The 16,449-nt window shown below is 35.0% G+C and overlaps 1 protein-coding gene across 2 annotated transcripts in view; it reads left to right on the top strand.

Moving 5' to 3' along the window:
- LOC129258992 (inositol polyphosphate 5-phosphatase OCRL-like) overlaps positions 1–10,745 on the top strand; it is a 42,137-nt gene extending 31,392 nt beyond the window's left edge. For both annotated transcript variants that reach the window (XM_064098421.1, XM_064098420.1), the window contains 10 exons: positions 129–264; positions 1,017–1,127; positions 1,630–1,795; positions 2,307–2,431; positions 3,020–3,130; positions 3,717–3,830; positions 4,086–4,170; positions 4,867–4,994; positions 5,717–5,828; positions 6,520–10,745. In XM_064098421.1, the coding sequence (XP_063954491.1) occupies positions 129–264; positions 1,017–1,127; positions 1,630–1,795; positions 2,307–2,431; positions 3,020–3,130; positions 3,717–3,830; positions 4,086–4,170; positions 4,867–4,994; positions 5,717–5,828; positions 6,520–6,674 (1,243 nt within the window). In that variant the 3' untranslated portion in view covers positions 6,675–10,745. The remainder of the gene's footprint in view (positions 1–128; positions 265–1,016; positions 1,128–1,629; positions 1,796–2,306; positions 2,432–3,019; positions 3,131–3,716; positions 3,831–4,085; positions 4,171–4,866; positions 4,995–5,716; positions 5,829–6,519) is intronic.
- Positions 10,746–16,449: the final 5,704 nt, after the last annotated feature.

The raw sequence follows: 16,449 nt of genomic DNA, 5'->3' as shown, positions 1-16,449 counted from the left end.
TTCCATCTAGTCATTGGCAGGTAGTGTGTTCCAATGTCCATTTTAATCTCTTTGATTACAATGAAATACTAAGGGTGCTCTTTTTATTTGATACTGAATCATTGATTTTTCATGAATATTGTTGACAGTGAGAAGCAGCGTGTGCCAGCGTGGTGTGATCGAATCCTGCACCGCGGTGATCGCATCGTCCAGAAAGTTTACAGGAGTCATATGAAACTGAGACTGAGTGATCACAAACCAGTCAGTGCTCTCTATGACATTGGGGTGAGTCTGTCTAGTGGGTGACACGACAATTGCTCCGGCGTCAATTGCTCCTGGCTTTATTTCGTCTAAAATATAGGGTTAGGGTTGCAATAGGGTTTTATGTTAGGTTTAAGATAGGATAGACATGTAGTAATAGATCCAGGGTTGCAGTTGGTCATTCCATTTGTGTGTGGAATTTACAGCGGAGCAATTGTCGCTGGAGCAAATGTCATGGAACCGTCTAGTGAGGTCCTTGGGGAGTAATGACACAGTAGATGGTCTGTGATAGACTCTTGTACTGATATGTTAGTCTTGATAAATAAATCACTTGGTAAAATCAATCAAGTATTTTGAAGTTTGGTTGTCATGGTCATTTGCTGAAAAGAAATAAGCTGGTCTATAAGTCTTTCCAGGTTCCCATATTATAAAGCCTTATACTAACAAATGCACCATTTCTATAAAAAAATTTACTATCATCCGATCGAATCGAATGATTTCAGTAGCTTTAAATTATTATTGCAAATTTGTTATAACAAGTTTTATAGAACAGGTTCCTTGGTATTCAGGTGGTTTTTTCTTTTTTCTAGGGGGCAACATCAAAGTTTGTGTGTTATGGCTAGAGAAGTATTTCTTATGAATTTTCATTTTCAATGTGTCAGAATATTCAGTCTGTGTGTCCTGTTACTTAAATATCGCATGTATGATGCGTGAATAGGGTCTAAAATTCAAATAGTAATTCGTTCTTTTCCCAACATATTTGTTTGCTTTATTAGGTGAAGGTGGTGGATGAGAAGAGGTTCCGTGAGGTCGTAGAGGAAGAAATCAGAAAACTTGATAGACAAGAGAACGAAGCATTACCACAAGTTACGCTGGGTAGAAATGAAGTAAGTGTGCTCAATTGAGGATTGAATTTAGATATCGCTGCTTGGAAAGTCTTCCTTTGAAATGGAACAGGTACACTTTATAAGATTGAGAGATGTGGTTTGGACAGGACATCTATTGATAGATTAAGCCCTGTATGAAAATGAATTAAAATAATTATTTCCCTAAAGTTTGAGATACAGCTTTGTCATCACACAATATATAAGCCACATTTGTCTGTAACAAATACATAATCGGATGCAAAATGCACTGATACATAATTAAGCTGTAATACCGCTGATCATGATTACTGTATTAACCAATACCTTGGCATACAGATTTTTTCAGGATTTAAACTTAGTCATCAAATTACAAGTTTTTATTTACCGATTATGTTTTTTTTTTCATGTGCTACATGGACATTTTACAATCTCCAATTTTCATGGTGCTGGCAAAAAAAATGGCGGGTGTAAAACCTTTGTGCAAATTTTAGAGTATACGGTATGCTACTTGCCTATTTTTCAGTTGAAGCTAGGTGAGCTCCGCTTCATGGAGGAAGTGGTTGAGATGGTTGAAGTGGCAAACACCGGTCAGGTCAATACCATGGTGGAGTTTGTAGCCAAGCTGGACGACAAATCACCTTGTAAACCATGGCTCAAGGTAGAACCACAATCAACGTTCATGTTGCCAGGTCAGTAGATCCTCATGCAATCTAGGGGTATTAATATCACTTTAGTGATGTAGCCAAGTTGGATGATTCATAGATGTATAGCATGATCTTTTGTAGCTTTCAAATTACGAGAGTTTCTTCTCTTGATCAATCCAAATTGTACAAAGCTATAGTAAATCATGAAGATTGGGAAAGAGTATTGTCAGCACAAAAAAAGGAGAATATGCAAATATATTCAAGGAGTATATGTAAACAATTATAAACTACTGATATGTATATATCGTCGTGTCGGTGCAGGAACGCCCCTAGCACACACTTTCGCGCATTGCATGCGCACAAAAACGCCCTTAGTAGCATGCATAAGGGCATTGCGGGGCGTTTGTGCACCAGTGAGGTGGGTGAAATATCATTTTGCCATCACAGAACGCGATGTCCTGAACAAATGTTTTACACATGAACAACCAATAATTGAACCAAAGATTGCACAATGATTGAAGTTAGACTTCTCCTTGTTTTACCATTATGTTTTTAGGTGACATGATAGAGGTGAAGCTGACAGCATTCATTGATAAGAACACTGCAGCAGCATTCAATGCAGGCAAAGACACTGTAGAAGATATTCTCATTCTACATCTAGAGAATGGCAAAGACTACTATATATCCTTTTCAATCAAACATTGGTTTAAATAGTCATTTGTTAGAGATGCCACCAGTAAATTTTTTTTGCAGCATTTTGAAATTGTTTTTGCCCATAATACATCCTCCGGTTCCTTTTGAAAATAAGTGAATTCTAAACATCGCTTGGATAGGCATGTTTATGTTTGAAATTGTACTATGCATTAAATGTTTTTTACATGCAATTTGCTGGATTCTAAGGTTGTTATATTTATAGCCACATGCATCTATTTCTTTTGACCCAAATATTCTATGTAATAATGAAAATTGCTACCTTCATTTTATGGGAAGTTTCTATCAATCAGAATTTGTCACATTCAACCTTATTCCATTTCATTTCATATTTATAAGAAAGTTTTATTTATGCAATTTATGATACACAACATAATGTGAAAGCAGATTGCAAATGTTGTATGAAAAAATAACACTGAAAAATAATCATAAATCTCATACTATCATTTAAAAAAAATATACTATTACTCTTTTATCCTTTGATTTGGGGATTTGACCCTTCAAAGCATGAAAAGTTTAATCAGTGAATAGATGTGATCCTTGACTGCTTGAATGCACATCACAGTAACAGGTAGCTACAGACCAAGTAGCTTTGGAGCTTCATTAGAAGGTTTAGTGAGGATGCATGAACCCATACACGAGATGACAACAAAGCAGGTGGTGGATCTGGTGAGTTTTGGGGTCGATGATGATGATGTGATGATGATGATGATGATGATGATGATGATGATGATGATGATGGTGGTGGTGGTGGTGGTGGTGGTGGTGATGATCATAAAATGCCATAACGGCCAATCAGTCAATCATGATGATGGTAGTGGTGGTGATTTTAATGAAGGCTAAGATTTTAATGATGATGATGGTGGTGATGGTAGTGATAGAAATAGGGATGATGATGATGATGATGGTGATCATCATCATCATCATGATGTTGACAGTGAGGATGATCATGATGATAACATACAATGATGATGATGGTGGTGGTGGTGAAAATAAGGATGATGATGGTGGTGGTGGAGATGATGATGGTATTGGTGGTGGTGGTGGTGGTTGTGATGAAGTCAATGATGATAATGATGAGGGTGAAGATTTGATGGTGATGGTGATAATGAATCACCACATTCATATTGCACCACTTATTTCTTTTTAAAAAAACACGATATCGTTGTTGTAATCATTACTCTTAACTCCATTAGTGGTTTGAACATAAATAACCAAATGTGACAGAACTCTCAAACTTCCTTTTTTTTAATAGGAAACCAATCCAACTTCTACGCAGAAGACATCAAGTGCAGATTTCCAGAGTTATGACATTCCTAAAGAAATTTGGATGCTGGTTGATTATCTATTCAGGAATGGAATTCACAAGGTACTTAATTTTAAATCACATTCTTTGTTTTAAGTTTTATGTCAGTAGTTAAGTCAAAGCAACAATATCATCAGCATCATATAAGGAATAGCAGTCAATTTTCTTATGGCTTTTCATTTATTGAAATTACTGACATGACTTCGCCTTCAAGTGAAATTTCGCTTTTTTAACAGTAAAGCAATGGAATGTAAGGACTGAGGTCCAAATGTATTGAAATATTCCCAAATTATTTTTCAAATTTTACTTCCTTTCCAGGAGAACTTGTTTGGTCAAGAAGGTCTTCATTCTGAAGTACTAGCCATCAGAGACTTCCTTGATACAGGCTTTCCAGAAGAGATCCGTATCCTTAACATTAACTCATTACCTTTTAACATTGTTACACTACTGTTGACTGGTGGAACACATACATGTACCACATTACCTGCATACTGTTTAGTTTGTGCATCTGTTTTGTATCCTGACTTCATTCTTACTCTCCTATTAACATTTTGATAGGAAGGGGAAATCAAATTACTTTGTTATCATCTGAACTCTTTCATTCCAGTGATTTTCTACTTGAGTATGGTAAACCTTTTCGTTATCATAACTTTTGTAAAGTCAGACATTCATTGTATTCAAACCCTGACAATGTTGCGATGATTTTTGTTTGTAAAAGCTTCATTTGAACCAAAGATTTGGATATTCATGATTATCGGTGAGATCATTTTTACTATAAATTATAGATCTGAATATGGTGACACCAAATTTGCTTCCGTGACAATTGCTCCGGGCTTTATTTCGTCTAAGATATAGGGTTATGGTTAGGGTTGCAATAGGGTTTTATTTTAGGTTTAGGATAGGGTATAATGTTAAATCCAGGGTTGAATTTGGCCATTCCATTAGTGTGTTCAAATTTACAATGGAGCAAATATCATGGATCCCTGAATATTGGCCCTGCCCAAGTAAACTCACTCAGACTTTAATAGGGCTCAATTGGTTGCAGGTGTGATTAGACTCTATTTGTTCCTTGACCTTTGACCTTGAATATAACCTTCAGCTGGCAGTATCCATTCAGTAGCAGAGTCTCTTCTAGTGTTCCTGGCTAGTCTCAGGGAACCAGTCATTCCGTACAAATTCTATCAGAAATGCCTTGATGGTGCCAACAACTTCACTTTGTGCAAGCAGGTGAGTGAGTTTATTATTAAAACCAACATTTTACCAGTCACATTTACATGTAGGGCGATTCCAGAAAATATGAATGTATGTCCAATGCCCTATATATGGGATCTTCGTGAAGTGATCTGTCTCCCTTTTTAGTTCACATGAAAAGTTGTATTGCTCTCAAGTTCTCATGGCGTGGGAAGATCAAGAAGTGAGGGGGTCTGAGGTACTAAAGGGTTGATTATATTTATGGAACTGCCCAGTCATAAGATTTCTTGTTAGAATAAGAGATAAATGTGCTGTATTTGTAATAAGACTGTCTATTTTAGTGAATTGTTAAGTAGGTAGAATCCATACTGGTTACAAGTTCCTCAAATCTTCTGACAAGCCAAAGTTTAAGAAATAGGTTAATTTTCTAAATGGGAAATGTTCATAAATGTATTTTGGTATGCTGGTATGGGTTGCACCAAATGCAGGAAGGATGACAAATAGGAAATCCCAGTATGTATGTCCGACTTCCTGTCTGTGGGACATTCCTGGAACCATTTTCTCTGTTTTATAGTTCATATTGAAATTTGTAATTTACTCAAATTCTCATTGCTTCTTTAGTTCGTGAAGTGCAGTATAAGTAGAGAAAAATGGGGGTAGGTTTAGGTATGATTGTCTTATGGAATTGTCCATGCATGATCTTTAAAGGAATATGTTTAATCCAATATCACGCATAATATAATTTCCATCACACTTAGATCATGAAACAACTACCAAGATGTCACAGGAATGTCTTCAAATACCTGACAGCGTTAATACGAGAGCTACTCATGCACAGCGATGACAACAGACTTGATGCCAAAACATTAGGTAAGATAAAGATTTATATAGTGCACATATCTGTCGATAGTGACGCTCAAGGTGCATATTGAATATTGGACAACATAACCAATACAGGAAATGAAATTGATAATACATAGAAACTGAACAAATTAACTGACATGAAAAATTACACAATCAGTTATGTATAAGTTGAAAGTCAAAGTAAAGAGAAGCCCTCAACAGTTATCAGATGGGTTTTATTTTTGTAAATTTTAAGACAACCATCATAAAAACTTAAAAATGCAATGGTATCTGTAACTAGGAGTTTTGAAGAAAAAAAATATGGCAACTTGTACACCCACACTAAATCGCTCAGTCACTCAGACTTAAAAATAGCCATCTGGGTCCCATCTTGCTAAGAGTTGTGATTGATCCAATCAACCTCAACTATATGGAAATCCATCATTGTCATAATTTTTCCTGCATTGAATTTGAACAATGTCTTTTGTAAACTAAGAGGAGCACGTTGAGTTGTCAAGACAGTGATGAATATATGAATCCACATCATGTCTAGGAAGCATTTCGAACAAACATGCATTATAGATGTTGCCGTTGGTGGCTTTCCATAGTTATAGTTGATTGGATCAATCACAATTCTTTGTAAGAAGGGGCCCTGATATCACTGGCAAGAATTCCATCCAACTCAAGCATTATTCTGTGTGTTTGTTCATCTCCACAGCAACCATATTTGGGGAGCTGTTCCTGCGCTGTCCACCAGAAGACAAAGAGAAGGAAGATGCGTCCGTTAGGAACAGGACCACAAACAGACAACAGATTACTCGCAAGAAAGCTACCTTCGTCTACCAGTTCATCATCAATGAATACGATGATTGAAGGCGTCTTCATCATCATCATCATCATCGTCCGACCAATCTACTCGCAAGAAAGCAACCTTCGTCTACCAGTTCATCATCAATGAATACGATGATTGAAGGCATCTTCATCATCCACATCATCATCGTCTGACCAATATACTCGAAAGAAAGTAACCTTCGTCTACCAGTTCATCAACAATGAATACGATGATTGAGGGCATCTTCATCATCCTCATCATCGTCCGACCAATCTACTCGCAAGAAAGCAACCTTCGTCTACCAGTTCATCATCAATGAATACGATGATTGAAGGCGTCTTCATCATCCTCATCATCATTGTCTGACCAATACACTCGCAAGAAAGCAACCTTCGTCTGCCAGTTCATCATCAATGAATACGATGATTGAAGGCATCTTCATCATCATCATCATCGTCCGACCAATCTACTCGCAAGGAAGCAACCTTCGTCTACCAGTTCATCATCAATGAATACGATGATCGAAGGCGTCTTCATCATCCTCATCGTCCGACCAATATACTCGCAAGAAAGCAACCTTCGTCTACCAGTTCATCATCAATGAATACGATGATTGAAGGCATCTTCATCATCCTCATCATCATCGTCCGACCAATCTACTCGCAAGAAAGCAACCTTCGTCTACCAGTTCATCATCAATGAATACGATGATTGAAGGCGTCTTCATCATCCTCATCATCATTGTCCGACCAATATACTCGCAAGAAAGCAACCTTCGTCTGCCAGTTCATCATCAATGAATACGATGATTGAAGGCATCTTCATCATCATCTTCATTGTCGTCCGACCAATCTCGATGCTATTTCAACCAGAGTGATTCTTATCAACCCTTTCCTGTCATCCAAGGTTCAGCAGTTGTCCAAAATAACAGTGAAAAAACATGTAACTCATAGCACATTTTTTATGGCAAACTTATGAATGCATGATTGTTGCTGAAGAATAAACATCATGCATTGAAAGATAGTTTTCATGAACAGGTGGCCGTTATGAACAGCTTTTTGTAATACCTGTGTAAATGGGGTAAACTTTTCAAAGGACACCAAACCTACATGTAGTTTGACCGCGTTCTAGACCGATTTCTGCACGGAGAATTGTGAAGCATTGTGATTCCAAGAAAGGGTCATTGAGAATATCTGTTGGGATTTGCCACTCACGGCACGGTTGGTGTTGATATTTGACCGAGATGATGCTCTATCAATCGCTCTGACCTAGGTTAACCCATCAACTACTGGAACCGGTTGGTCCCTATGGTAATTGCCGTGTTCAGTAGGTGGCAGGTTAAGGGTTTAAAATTTTGTGTAAGTTAAGTATTCAGTTAACATGAGGAAATCAGCCACTGCATTATGTGAATGAAATATAACATATAACCATTTAATAATATTAACGCTGATATTAGCTTGTAGGTTTTGGGCATTGTTGGTATTAGTCGATTCCATCAATTTGTTTTTGTTATTTTACCAAGATATCAATGAAATAATTCATTCTTCACCAATATGGCATAGAAGACAATTTTCAAATGATGTATTTGTATTAAAGGCTCTCTATCTTTATGGGAAATGGTAAATGTTGTTGATTTTTACCTCATTGCTAGAAAACATGAATGCTTGTAAGAAAGCAACCAGAGGACCGACGGCTTTAGGTCCTCTCCGAGGAGTGGATTCCCGAAATTGTGAAGAGAACTGGAAATAACTATGATGCTACATTGATAGAGCACAGCTGACAAGCCATCCTATTATAGACATTTATTCTGACTTAATCAGTTTTAGGCATTATCAGCCAGGGAAAGGGAGAATATGACTTTAATGTGTGAGGCAGTGTGTGGAATATATAATGCATAACCTCGCACTTTTTTGTCATAAAAATCTCTAATATTTTTTTTCACTTTGTGTGATTTGACAGCATCTCGATAAGCACCAATGGTATCAAATCCCTGGTGAGATGACTTGAAGGTTAATTGAATTAATAGGTGTGTACTGTTTAAATGTGCAATGTGGATAATTGTGTGCTTTTGACAAAGCAATCTAGCCACATCTTTGAAGAAAAAACTACTTATATTTATACAAAATCTAACAAAGGTATGCATTGTGAATTTCTCCAAAAAAAGAATGATCTACTTATATCTTAATATTAAATCATTCAGTAAGCATTAATCGTAACAGTATATGTGTTTTCTATTTTGATATTCGATCAATCACAAAACCTGCTTCAACCTGAAAATAAATGCTGTTGAATTTTCAAATTCAATCAGTTTCGGATTTAGTCTGATAAGAAACAATCCTTTGGAGGGGATAAACATTATGCACAAATAATTGTGCCCTCAAAATGGAATTGTATCTTACATAGACCTGTCACTGTCAAGTATGTTGTTCAAGTTCAGTAGTTGTGTTCTACAAATCCAACACAAGATTCCAGCACTGAACTTAAAATGGGTGTTGAAATAAAGTGCCAGTGTGCAATCCAGTTTAGGTGTTCCAGCTGGTATTTGGTGTACCCCTAAAATAAAATGCACGATGGCTTAGTTTGAAAACTAGCTCTAGACACATTTGTGAATTTTTCAAACAGAATATATCTGATTATTCAGTACTATCAAGATTAAAGTTTATTTTTAGTGTAAATCAGATAGATTACTACTAGATATGCTATATATATGTATAAATATTGAATATTTATTTGCAAGCAGAAGGCGTAGCAAACATTTTTATTACATTGATTGATTGCAGGGATGTAATATGCGAGAGAATTTGGACCAAATGAATTTGACCAGTTTCTCATATTGTAGAATGCACCTGGTTAATAAAGGAAGAGACTTGATTTATTATCATAGCATGTAGCCCTTAAAAAAAGAGTAAAGAAAGAAAACAGTGTTTCAGAGACACCCTAAAAGAACATTATTTTCAAACATTAATTGGAGTAAATTAAAACCCATAATAAATCAAATATATATATGAAAAAACAAGAAATACTGTCTTGGTGAAGCACAGCAAATTCACTGTTCTGTCTCCACAGACACGGTTTAACCTCTGCTTCAGGCATTACAGAGCTTGAGATTTCACAACCTAACCCATGACATGGCATTTATCTCCCACAACGCTGCATTATCCTTTAGAGTTTCTACATTGCGATGTGATTTGATAGATCCTTTATTGTAAAGCAGGACCATCAAATTGGTACAGCACAATTTTGTGCCTTGGGTACTCTGCAGAGTGGATTAGGCGCATTACAAATCCCATCTATTATTATAATATTTATAATAAGAGAACAGGTGGGGAATTGGTCAAGGGGCCGGGGAGCGTTTTTTAAAGTGGGAATGGGGCTGAACAAGCAAAAAAAATCAATACCAATATCATATGCTATTTATACATGTTTGTACATGGCTTTGAAAAAGAAGTTACCTGAAACAAGTCCCTACTTTATCATTTGCATTTTTCATTATTCCAAATTTTATGTTTGCATTTGAAAGAAAGGCCAAGTCAACCCCAGTGAGTTGCTTTGAATAAATAGAGGAAAATCAAATAAGCATACATGTAGCACTGAAAATTTCATCAAAATCGGAGGTAAATTAATAAAGTTTTGCTTATTATCCCCCTCATATGCATAACACAAGTACAGGTATGCAAATGAAGAAACAGATTTTTTGTCTTTTCATTATTAAAGCAAGTATGAAATATTTTGATTCTTCCTTCTATAATATGAAATGTGAAATTACAATTTAATAACGTTGATTCAGTCAAGATATTCATTTATTAATGAAATCAATTTGGAATGTTTGATAGAGGCCTTTTTAAAATAATGAGATCAATAATTAGTATTCGACGCCAACTCTTTCATTTGTGTATTACCTGGTTTGCGCATATACATTTACATGTATGTAACTGTTATTTGAAAAATAAACTGCAAAAGCAATCATAGTTTGAGAGCATTGCAAACTTTCATATGAACTAGAAACCAAAGCAAATTATATCAAGAATGTCCCACACAAAGTACGTACAGGAATTGACGAGGTGATGACCATTAAAAGAAAATAAAAACTTTGGAACAAGATAGCTTGTTTGAAAAAAGAAAAAATCAAAGAAACATATGAACAAAAGTTTGAGAAAAATCGGACAAATAATGAGAAAGTTTTGAGCATTTGAAAATTACGATCACTAATGTTAGGGAAGATCCTCCAATTGGCAATGCAGCAAAGATGTGTGATGTAACTTGTGAACAACTCTCCCATTACTTTAGTAAATATTTCTCTTAATCTGTATGTAGTATATATTTTCAAAGAATATGGTTAAAGAGTTTGTATCACCATATGTAAGAGCAAAAAGATACATTTTGGGGATATTTTAGTCCATCAAAGGGAAAGTTGTTCACATGTGACATCACTCATCTTTGTCGCATTGCCAATGGGTGGATCTCCATAGCATTAGTGATCATAATATTCCAATGGTCATAACTTTCTCATTATTTGTCTGATTTTTCTCAAACTTTCTGTTCTTATTCTTTGATTTTTCTGTTTACACACGAGCCCACTTATTCCAAAGGTTTCATTCTCCTCTAAGGCCACCGCACATCTGGATCTCCTACCAGCTTTTGGAATAAAATGTAATAGAATTTGATGCTGATATTGAGACATGGAATACCTTAATGTGTAATGTTCTAAATACATGTACCTAAGTTCAAATCTGTTAATATGCTATCATCCTAATAGAATAAAAATTAATTTAATATCTAGTCGTAATGACATCATAGCAATCGTACGATTGGCTACTACTTGAAATACTACTATAAAATAAAAGCTTGCAATCATCCAAAATTGTTTAAATATTAGTAATCTTTCGGTGAATTTTAACCTCAAAGATACTTTTCATCCACATTTTTAGAAAATGAGCAGAATGCGATACGTTCCAAAATCGAATCGTGGACTAGTCGTTAGATGTTCGGTGACCTTTAAGGCACTTGATGTGGGATTCGTCCGTCTCAGCATCATGACAAGAAGAAATCAACATCTTATAACTTTTACATCTTTTGATGAAATTTTCGGTGCCTTGTTTCCTGATTTTTTTTTCAAAACTATTATTGAAATAAATTTGTTGGGTTTGGAGTTGACCGTTAAAGAAATCTTTACTAGATAGAAATGCATGTTATGTTACTTTTTCACTTATGATTCTTATGACACAAAGTGAAACCATAGATCAATTTTTTACACCAATCTTCCAACAATTTTTAGCTTTCCTTTTTTTTTTTGCTGCTTACACTGTGTACTGTAATGTCAAGTGGTTCAAGGTAAATTGTAAATTTTGTAAATACGGATAATGAGATAATCTTGCCTCTATGATAGTACATGTACGTCAATTATTCCTTTGTTTTAATGCAAATTATCACACACAAATATTTCTGATGAACTATGGATCAGAAAGTCAGACACTTTAAGACTTGTTTAGTTTATTTGAAATTGATTTTTTTATTTAATTATATTCTATGAAAGAAGAAAGGAAACTTATAAACAAATTAATAATGTATGCAGTAGTACTGTCTAGAATCTATTATTGTATTTTTACAAGTGGTACTATTACAACATAAAATGATAAAATGCTACATGTATGTTATAAATTATCTGAGCGATATATCTAGAAACAAGGTACATGTAGGATAATCTTGTTGTGATGATAGAGCTGGAACTGCCTTTATGTACCTGTAATAAACTTGCTATGAATCAATGCATTAATATATTTGGGGTATTTATTTTCTCGTGTCCAATTAATTGACTTGATTGATTGCTAAGTTGTAACGACACTACATGTATCAACCAACACGTGTGTCATATACAGTGGTGCTAAAAATTTAGTGAACCCCACCAGAAAGTGCACTCCTTCATGCCGATTCAGACCGCCAACCAGTACGTTTTTGCAACCAAAATACGGCAGTACGTTTTTTCTTTTGAAAATACGTTTTTGTAAAAAAAAGATATATATTTTTATTTTTTTTACAAAATCGTAATTTATTGAGAAAAATCATCTCTTTATGTCTCTATTTCATGAACTTACACAAATAAGGTTATTATATCAAAATAATTTCAGGTAACTTGTTTTTTTTCAATCATTTTGTTGAAATCGGTGAGATATACACATGTTAAAATGTTTTTTTTTTCATCTGCAAGAGCAGTGCGCATTTTAGCTTGTATGCAGCTTGAGCGCCGCGATGAGCGAGTGCGCCACGCATTTTATTATGAAATACACTTTTTGGGGGAAAAATACACTTTTTTTAATCACAGAATACACTTTCATTCCCAGAGGTTCGCAGGTCTGCTGATTGTTGAATGGAGACAACAGCACTACAATGTTCGGCGAGAAACAAATTTTATTGAATGTAATATTTTATCACCTGACTTCACAATTAATTACTTGCAACGAAAAGATGGCAGAACTTGAACACTTTAAATACGTTCATTTTCCGCTGGGGTTCACTAACTTTTTAGCACCACTTTATTAGTGTAAACGAATGTTCTAAAAAGTGCTCCAAAAATGTCCTCTTCTGCATTACTAATATTATTGGAACAATTTGAAAATATAAATTTTTGGATTAATATTCAGGGGGGTGTTTCACAAAGATTTAAGTATGACTTAAGAGTTGCTCTTAGATGCCTGGTTGTGTTCATTATAAAAGCATGACTGCATTGGTCAGATAATGCTAAGATGACGTGCACTACTGCGTACTAATAAGATTGTGCATATATATACGCATCGGCATTAAAGTGCGACTCTTTGGCCCGTATTCTGAACTTGGGTTTAAATTAAACCCTGGTTTAAAGTTGTGGAGAGCCAATTGGAGCTCAAATCCCTCACAGTACACATTCAGATTATTAACTCATATGACACCCGAATTGTTCATAATTGTCTGGGAATGATAACTGAAGCATTTTTCTTCGTTATGAAAGCAAAAGGAAACAAAATAGTAAACATAAGAAATGTACAATATAAACAGAATTTTTGAACTTTTGGCTCCCCATAATTTTATCACAGAGTTAGACCGTGGTCTGCCTTTAAGTCATATTTAAATCTTTGTGAAACACCCCCTGGATCCAGTAACATAAAGCTAATAGAGATTGATCAGTAGGCTGATTTTTATTGACTGATAATATTGTGTGTAGGATCAATTATAATGTCAGCCTAATCTCAGGACCACAATCAATCGCTATTAGGGCATTACGTTTCAGGGCCGAGAGTAAAACTGGACTGGCAAAATGGATAAAATGTCATTGCAATTTGATAAAATAAATAAAATCATGGCATTCAGTAACTTTGGAAACTAAAATTAGCTCCTCTAAAGCATGTGAGCTAATGATGCTATATAAGGTACCTTGTCAAAAATATGTGCCGTGTCTCTGAACAGGAATCCCACAATCCTGTTATGAAGGCACTAAGCATCTTCTTAGAGCGGCATTCCTGCATTTCCATTATTTTGTCTCTAATCAAGTGTGAAAATAGTTTATGAAAAGCTGCTTGCAAGATTTCCTGGTAAAAGAAAGCTCTGACTTTTGACAAGGTATCTAAAGTTGTACTTATTTTCCAGGTATCCATTGTTAAGGCCTCCTAACACACAGGATCTTGTATCTATAGGCCACTGTGCAGTACTGTATCAAATCAGCTAAAAGCAGTCCTGTACAAACTTGAAACATTCTGTATTAACTTTGGTGTGCAGTGACCTTTAATGTTACTTCAATAGAAGGGACAGACTGTAGGCCTACATACTGTACATCGATAAAAAAAACTTGAATTAATTTGGATTATGATCAATGGGGAATTATAGAAATTCAGGGAATTAAAACGACGTGTAGCTGTATTTCCAAAATGAATAAACATGTACATGAATGTATTCACTTACATGTAGCAACACAATCGATTTAGTCCGACAATCAAATTAGTCTTCAGAACAGAATATCACAATGATTTTGTGATTTCAGAGCATAGCCCAATGATTTGAGCACCACAAAAAAAGCATGTTCATGAAAGCCATCTCTGTGATTGTACACTGACAAAGAAAATGTAACAGCGGTCAGCCATTTGTATTTTTACCACCCTTTGTGGGTATATTTATCTCAAGTGACCCCCTCCCTCCCCCCAACCCTTTTAACTTTACATAAAAAAGCAAGTTCCCCTAAATCAAAGTGTCAATCTTTATATTATTTAGCAATGTAACTGGGAAGAAGCATTATTACACTTATCAACCAATTTTTTATGTAAACAAATTGATCCATCAAGTCGTGCATGAGCCCAAACATTAAAGGCAAAATTTACACTCAAAATTTCACAAGAGATGAGCTTTCCTTGACATATACAGTGCGTATAACAAAAACGGGACAGATTTGAAAAGTCTATAAAATTTTTGTTTCAAATTATGATGTCTATATTTTGTTCATGCTTGAGCGAACACGGGACGTTTTTGTTGGGGGTTCAAAAAGAGGCTTGCGCCAGATTTGCAGAATATGAGTAATATGATGATCAGACTTCTTGCTAATCAGGAGACTTCCTCTTGACCTTTTCATTATCTGTGCCACAATTTTCGAATTGTGCTGTCAAATTTTATCTACAAATTTATTTATTTACTTGAATTATTTTGTTTTTTCATTTAAACTTCTCTTACCTTTTAATTTTCCTTCATAAGCAACTGAGAAAAGAAGATTTTTTTGTCAACCCAAGCAAGAATATTTGCATTATTAATTGGGAAAAATCCTTTTATAATGTGAAACAAATTATGTTATGTACCTTTAAAAGACATGAATCTATTTTTCAAGGGGTCATTGATTCCTTGACCAAGTTTAATTATATGCTTGACAGGACAAACAGGAAGGGATTCATGTCTTTCAATGACAATGGTGTATTGAGTCAATTTTGAAGGAGTTAGATATGGCAGATCGGGTAAAATGTAATAAAAAGTTGTGAGTGAGCAAAGTGAGCACGCAAATATTCCCACTTTTTTATTACACTATCAAATTTTGAGATAGATTTTGACATAATATTCAGAAAATAATATCATATTTTACTTTCTATCTTTCCTTTTATTTCCTGTCCACTTTTTTTCTTGGTCATGATTTTTTTTTATTGAGGGGGGGGGGGCATCCCAAGCCCCCACTCATCTGTGTGGCACTGTTCAAAAGGCACCATAACCTTTGTAGCACACAAAGGATTTTAAAAAAAATCCACGCTCTCCCATACTTCGGTTGAAACAAAATTGTTTCAGCTTGAAGAAGGAATATTCAAAGCTAACAGAGGGCATGCATATTAAAAAGAAACAACAGAACAATTCAAGCAAATATTAGATCTGAAAATGAATTTTGACCGCATGATTTGAAAATCATGCCAAAGATAATGAAAAGGTTAAGAGAAAGTTTGCTAATTAGCAAGAAGTCCGATCATCATATTTATAATTTTATGCCATTATGGCGCAACCCTCCTTTTTAACCCCAGACAAAAACATTCCATGTTCGCTCAAGCATAAACGAAACTATATTTTTTTAATAGCATTTGATAGATAAGACCTTAGAGCACCTATTAACACCAAAATATAGACATCATAATTTGAAACAAAATTTTTATAGAATTTTCAAATCTGTCCCGTTTTTTTTTATACGCACTGTATTTCAATGTGTGCCTGCTCAACAATGGTCTATGTATTAAAATAACCTCTTGTGCACAGTAATATATCAATCGCTGACACATTTTCTTTTAACAAAATGCATTTTAGTTTATTTTCCTCAATAATCCAGAAGAA

The sequence above is a fragment of the Lytechinus pictus genome, chromosome 4 (genome assembly GCF_037042905.1).
Source record: "Lytechinus pictus isolate F3 Inbred chromosome 4, Lp3.0, whole genome shotgun sequence".
In the NCBI taxonomy this organism is placed as follows: Eukaryota; Metazoa; Echinodermata; class Echinoidea; order Temnopleuroida; family Toxopneustidae; genus Lytechinus; species Lytechinus pictus.
The sequence above is the reverse complement of the archived record's forward strand: the minus strand, read 5'-3'. Positions and strand labels throughout refer to the sequence as shown.